The sequence below is a fragment of the Coenobita brevimanus genome, chromosome 78, assembly GCF_032717465.1.
Source record: "Coenobita brevimanus isolate Jiangsu-jjx chromosome 78, ASM3271746v2, whole genome shotgun sequence".
Classification (NCBI taxonomy): domain Eukaryota; kingdom Metazoa; phylum Arthropoda; class Malacostraca; order Decapoda; family Coenobitidae; genus Coenobita; species Coenobita brevimanus.
The window spans coordinates 25,006,113-25,013,612 of record NC_137031.1 but is presented as its reverse complement, the minus strand read 5'-3'; the positions used below and the strand labels follow the sequence as shown (position 1 = coordinate 25,013,612).

The following is a 7,500-nucleotide window of genomic DNA, read 5'->3' as shown; positions in this document are numbered from 1 at the left end:
AAATCGCCCCTGTTTTGGTAATGAAAAATACAAAATGTCAAAGTTGCCCAACGTTTGGCGGGAGGCCCCTTCTGGTGGGAGGCCCGGGGCCCAGGCCCCGTGGACCCACCCCTGAATCCGGCCCTGTGTGTGTGTGTGTGTGTGTGTGTGTGTGTGTGTGTGTGTGTGTGTGTGTGTGTGTGTGTGTGTGTGTGCTTGAGAGAGAGAGAGAGAGAGAGAGAGAGAGAGAGAGAGAGAGAGAGAGAGACAGACAGACAGACAGACAGACAGACAGAGGCAGGGTGGGTGGATAGGTGCTTGTATGATTTTGTGTGTGTGTGTGTGTGTGTGTGTGTGTGTTTATTAGCAAAACAAAAAACTTCACCCCTTTATTTCCACTTTCAATTTCAACTTCACCAACGATTCTGGTGATCACAGAAATCATTAACATCCTGCATTAACTCAGTCATAAACTCTAGTGTTTTATATTTTAATGTAGGATCACCAGCAGACTGTCTCAAGATTGGGAGAAGTCTAGAAGAATTTATCAAGTGAGTTATAGAGGCCTGGGAGAGTTAAAAGTTAGGACAAATGTGGGTTAATATTTTCGTGTCTCTCTGTGGTTTACTTTCTTGGTTACTTCCACTTCAATTATGGGAGAGGAATATAGAGTTTGAGTGATGATGGGGGGGTTGTTGATTATGATGATGAGGAGGAGGGGGAGGAAGAGGGGGAGAAGCTGGAGGAGGAGGGGGAGAAGGAGTAGGAGGAAGAAGAAGAGGAGGAAGATGAAGAAAATTAGATGATGATGATGATAATGATGATGATGATGAAGAGGAGGAGAAGGAAGAGGAAGAGGAGGTGGAGAAGAAGAAGAAGAAGAGGAGGAGGAGGAGGAGGAGGAGGAAGACGAAGAGGAGAATGAGGAGGAAGAAGAGGAGGAGGAATATGAAGAAAATTAAATGATGATGATGATGATGATGATAATAATAATAATAATAATAATGATTCTTTTACAAATTGTCCTCGAAGGCGAAGAAGACACAGAATAAGTGCACACTTTTTTATTGCATTTTCCCATAAATTATAATATACAAACAATTATTGCAAAAGGAAAAAGATCCATGAATGACTTATGGCACAAAATATAAATCTGCATATGGCGCTAAATATATTCTAAAATGTAATACTTAAGCTTCGTGAGCAATATTGTACAAGTACTGTAGTAGTAGTAGTAGTAGCAGCAGTAACCCTTGCTGATATAAATATGAACCCAGTAGACTGCAGGCTGAAATTTCCCCTCTCCTGCAGTCCACCATCCTACTCTCTGGTGGATGGGGAGGGAGCTGAGGGACTTTTGTATAACCAGGCAGCTCAACCGCCCCGTTATATCTGTGCCACCCCATGAAGGCTTCCCTCCCCAGCACCTAGCATATAAGAAATTGATCCTAGCGTTAGATTAGCCTTTCAGTACAACATCTTTATCTATTACTCTTTGCTACTTCCCGAAACTTATTTTCACTGAGAGAGCCTGAAGAAGGTCAGAGAGATGCTTCAGAGAGACGTTTCGAGCGGGTGGGGTTCAAAGAGACTCTTCAGAGAGACGTTTCGAGCTGGTGGGTCTCAAATAGATGCTTCAGAGAGATATTTCGAACTTTTGAGGTTCAGATTTCGAATTTAGGATAGACATTTGAACTAAAGTAGACCAGAGAGATGTCTGAGAAAGACTTCTTCGGAATTTTAAGGTTCAGATATCGAATTTGATGAGGGTGTTCGGTCTGGGTTGGGTCTGATGTAAGCTTACCAAATTCTTTCGATAAGAGAGAGATTTCTTGGAATGGGTAAGCCGTCTTGAGGTAGCGAAATGAATTACAGCAAGACATGATCGTAGAATAAGACCATCACTCTTCACCAGTCCATGTATTTCTCCATACACTTTGAAGATAACTAGTGCCTAGGATCATTGGAAGAGATGGGAAAATACTGAGAGGGAGGAGAGCATGGAGGATACATTACAACCAGGTCATCTTTCACTCATACTATCAGTCTTCCTCAGCGTCTAGGCAGGAGCTATCTCTGTTATATTTAGAAGTAAGTGGCCTAATACTTACAAACATCAAAATGTTAAGCAGGAAATATGTTTCTCATTTCAGGCAAGAGTTTAAATAGACAGCACTGATTTAGAGATTAATTTGAAAAATATACAATTATCCCTTTGACCAAATGCATATAGAATGAAAGAAATGAGAACTGGGAATAGGCTGATATCTGGCGGGGAAAAATTGAAAATATTATTAGACGATAGCAAAAATCTCCTGAATGGTGAGTAATAAAAATTATATATCCCTTTTCATTTACAAATATTGGCCCCACATTTTTATAACATCAAAATAGACCATCTCAAGACAAAATTTTAAGTGCATTGCTTAGATCTGAACTAGAAATTTTATGCAGTCAAAGGAATATCTTTTTAGGGCATAAATTTAAGGAGCCCTTTAGGTAAATTAGTAAATCATGAAGTAGGCTACCATTAAGAATATAATTTTTAAAAAGGAGTTAAACGTTTTCTAATATTAATGAGAGAACAGACAGCCAAATAAATAAATTATGTTAAGGCAGAATTTTGAATATTATCCCTAAGTTTGATGGTAAAAAAAAAAAAAAAAAAAAAAAAAATGACTGCCGTATTGACATCAGAATAATATATAAAAAAACTATTAGATTGCAAATTTTGAAAGAATATAGGCTATTAATGAAAACTGTATATATAAATTTAAAAACATATTCAAACCAAATTTAAATATATTACATGAATTTGGCCTGAAATATTAATCTTTGATGTGAATAACGTAAGCATATCCAGAAGACACTAAGTAATCATTGACACCTTGACCTCGTGACCTTTGACCTGTTACGTGCACCTCGCTAGCTCAACCCGGCTGCTAATTAGGCTTCACTTGACGCTTTTTCTCAGCTGGTAGGCAGTACTGAGTCAGATCTGAGGAACAGGGTAGTCTTAACTCTTTCACTGTTAGACTTCAGATGGGGAAAACCGTCTATATATCCTGGTGGTTTGAGCTAGGGAGACGTGAAGGACTTTCTTCTTGCTCTCCATACGATTTTATGCAGCTGGGGAGGAAGAGGTGGAGCTGGGGGGATTAGATAAAGCCTTCCCCAACCTCCCCGAATACACCAAGTCCATCCAAAGCTGAATAAAATCGTCTGAGGGCAGCTGAAATGAACTGAAAAAATAATCCTACTGAGGGGTAAGTGAAGACGGATTTTCGCCCCTGAAGGCATCTGAAATAAATTCAAAAATCGTCTTCCCACTGAGAGGTTGATAGAGACGATTTTCCCCCTTTACAACTGAGAAAAAACATATTAAGTTAGCAGTGAACATTAGTAGTAGCAGCGGAAGGCTAAGGGTTTTATAATTTTCTGTTCAGACGGTTTTTTCAGGTCTGGAGTTCAGTCATGGGCAGTATTCTCGGTTAAGGAAGCTCCCTAACACCGTTTCCCATGCGACTTATTTTGTGTATTATACATTACTGTCCTATCCGGTGGTCCATAAACCCTTCCAATATCGCCATACTCTGCATGGATAACGTGCTAAAGGATATTACGCAGCCATATCCAAAAAATAAATCACTAAGGAAGAGGTATTAGGGAGCTTCCTTATGAGTCCAAGGTTCGTATTCTCGGCAGTTAAGACAGCTCCCTAACACCTCTGCCTCACAGATTTATTTTTCAGAATGACTTAAGTAACAGGAAGGCAAAGTGTATTCAGCAAAATATATCGCTTAGGAACAGTTGTTAGGGAGTACCTTACCCGACGAGAAGGCAGCCCAAGCCTCCCTTAACCCCTTCAGCCCGAGAAATCCCTCTAAGCTGAGAATAACCGTCTGAAAGTCGCAAAAATGTGAAGAATCCAACACAAGTGAAATTAATTAGCATCTTACCTGTCTAGTCTACCTGGCACCTACCTGTAAATAATTATATTTTATTTATATTATTTATATAGAAATTTATATATATACATCTATAGGGCAATAATTTATATAGATTACTATTAAAAGCTGGGAGTTTGGTATAGCCCGTTAGTTATACCGTTACCGTTACCATTGATTGCACCGTTACCGTTGATTACTCGATTACCGTTACCGTTGATCGCACCGTTACCGTTTATTGCAACGTTACCGTTGATTACTCGATTACCGTTACCGTTTGTGTAGCCGTTACCGTTGGTTACTCCGTTACCGTTGATTGCACCGTTGTCATTTGTATACCCATTTGTGTAGACGTTGCCGTTGACAGCTCCATTACCGTTGATTGCCCCGTTACCGTTGATTGCCCCGTTACCGTTGATTGCCCCATTACCTTTGATTGCACCGTTACCGTTTGTGTAACCGTTGATGTAGCCGTTTCCGTTGCCATTAACGTTGATTAGGCCGTTTCTGTTGACACCGTTGCCAATGATGGCTCCGTTACTGTTGCGACGCCCGTAACTGTAACCATTACCGTTGATACCGTTACCATTCACACCATTTCCATAGCCATTACCGTTGATACCGTTACCATTGATACCGTTACCGTTGATCCAGTTACCGTTAATACCGTTGTTACCGTTACCATTTACACCATTACCGTAACCATTTCCGTTTATGCCGTTACCGTTTATACCATTACCATTCACACCATAACCGTTACCATTGATGCCGATACCGTTGACACCGTTACCGTTGATGTTTCCATAGCCATTACCGTTTATTCTATTACCGCTAATACCGTTGAAAACGATACCATTTGCACCATTACCATAACCATTACCGTTGATGCCGTTACCATTGATACCGTTACCGCTGACACCGTTACCGTTGACACCGTTACCGTTGACACCGTTACCATTGATTCCGATACCGTTGACACCGTTACCGTTGACACCGTTACCATTGATGCCGTTACCGTTGACACTGTTACCGTTGACACCGTTACCGTTGACACCGTTGCCGTTGACGAGTCCAATATTGGCGTTGAGACCATAGAAACTGGGAGCGGTGGCACAGTCGAAGTTGTACCACCAGTCACACACAAAGTACTGTTGGTTGAAAACAGTACCGTTGGGACAAAGGAAGGAATCGATACGTCCATCAGCTTGGCAGATGTGGAAGACCTGTGGAGATAGTAGTAGTAGTAGTAGTTGTGGTGGTGGTGGTGGTGGTGGTAGTAATAGTGTGGAAAACCTATGGAAATAGTGTAGTAGTAGTAGTAGTAGTAGTAGTAGGAGTGTGGAAGACCTGTGGAGACAGTAGTAGTAGTAGTAGTAGTAGTAGTAGCAGTAGTGGTGGTGGTGGAGATGGTGGTAGTGGAGGTGGTGGTAGTGGTAGTAACAGTGTGGAAGACCTGTAGAAACAGTGTAGTAATAGTCACAGTAGTAGTAACGGTGGTTGTGGTGGTGGTAGTGGTGGAAATAGTAGTAGTAGTAGTAGTAGTGGTAGAACTATAAATGTAGCAGTAGCAGTAGTAGTGGGAGGAGCAGGAGGAGATAAAGAACAAGAACAAGAAATAGTCGTAACAGTAGTATTAGAGGCAGTAGTAGTAGTAACAGCAGCAGCAGTAGTAGTAGTATGGAAGATGAAGAAGAAGAAGAAGGAGGTGGAAGAGAAGAAGAGAGAGGAGAATAAGTAGTAGTAATAGTAGCAGACTAGTAGTGGTAGTGGAAGAAGAAAAAGAAGCAGTAGTAGTAGTAGAAATCGGTAAGGAAGAAGCCTCAGTCATCGCCTTCGGCATTCCGGAAGATGGCATTAAGAGGTAATTAGGTAGGTCAGGGAGAACGACCGTACTGTTTAGAAATCAAGGCTGAAGATGCAAGAGAAAGTTGATATATACATGTCATGACTGCGAAGTCTCTGCATGATTTTAAGATTAGTGTCATTCGTGGATGAGACGCAGTTTTCACCAAGGGGAGGCTGATTTAAGGCCAAAGTGTGAGAGAAGGGGATGTTTTTTAGTAAGTTTGCTCATTTCTTTCATTTTCAATGCCCGAAGACTTAAGGCTATGTTGGAAAGTTGTTTTATTTTGTGATCTATTTATAGATTTCACCAAAGAGAGCATTGTTTGTGGCCAAAGTGAGGGAGAATGGAATGTCTTTAAGTAGGTTAGCTCACTTCTTTCACATCCCAATGATCAAGGACTTCAGAATGTATTGGAAAATACTTTTGGTGTAATTTGTGGGGTCATTTTGAACTCAGGTGGAACTGGACATAAGGCAGTTTTTGGTGTCTTCATCTCCTCAAAATCTGTCCTATGAGAGGCAAAATGCTAACTCATAGAAGCAGATCTTCATTTGAAAGCAAGCTCCTCTAACCACAACGAATAGGAGTGAAACCTGCTCATTTTTACCCCAATGATGAGAAGCAAACGTCCTACATCCCAGATAGTTATTAAAATTGAATGATATTTTTACTTTCCTTCTCGTGATAGCTTATTATAGCCTAACCTACCCTGGGTGTAATGTCAGCCTGGTAATCATGGACCTGTGTATTGGTGTAGCTAACCCGGGTGTAATGAAGGAACTGGCTAAATATACACACCCTAGACAGTAAGCATAATAGTGTACCTTCTTGCTACACCCAGATTGCAGGGCATTGTTGGTGTAGGAAAATTGGAAAATTGGAAAGATGTATTGGCGCGCCTATACCCAGTGTAGTGAAAAGGCTAGCTAAATACCATGAAGAACTCCCATAAGTATATAGTACCATGAAGAAGTGCATAATGGTATCGTGAAGGGGTCTAGCCTAAGATACTACCATGAAAAAGCCTTAGTACCGTGAAGGAATGCACAGATGGATCGTGAAGGGGCTAACGTCAATAACTACCATGGAGACCTACCATGGTATAGTACCATGAAGGAGTATATAAAGGAATCAACAGTATACACAATGGTAATAAGTTGCATTCATCCTTACCTGACAGACATGGTTGCAGTGTCTGGGAAGGTGAATGTAGTGAAGTAAAGGACTGAGTAACTATTATAATGGATGTGAGGGGTCGTATTGTGACAGATTTCGTTCCCCATCTTCCTCAGCTATCTATTTTGCCTCTTGTAGCTATGAGCCTTCATGAGCATCAATAGTAGATCTTAAAACCTTATTAGTAATGTATGAGGGAATATTATGATGCAGTAGGTTAAATAAATTGATCAAAAAGAAGTCTTAATGAAGCATGTCATCAAGCCTGAGGTAGGATGTGAAGTTAAGAGTAGAGTACTGTGTGTTGGAGCAGGTGAACCCCGTGGACTGCAGGACTGTACTATGATACATGAAGACTTACACAGTAGATACAGTGCCAGGATATAATATCTCACATATTTTCACCTGACGTCCGGCCTCGTATGGTATACTTACTGATACCGGCGTGCAGCAGTGAAAAGACTTAACTGTCATGAAGACCTAAGAGTGTAGATACAGTGCCAGGCCTTACACAGTAGATAAGGTGCCACAGAACAGTATCTTACAGTATTC

General features: G+C 41.0%; 1 protein-coding gene across 1 annotated transcript in view; it reads right to left on the bottom strand.

The window, feature by feature from the left end:
• LOC145408757 (uncharacterized) overlaps positions 1 to 7,500 on the bottom strand; it is a 138,050-nt gene that overhangs the window by 96,344 nt on the left and 34,206 nt on the right. Inside the window, 1 exon segment of the mRNA XM_080279413.1 lies at positions 4,093 to 5,149. Coding sequence (XP_080135539.1) covers positions 4,093 to 5,149 — 1,057 coding nt within the window.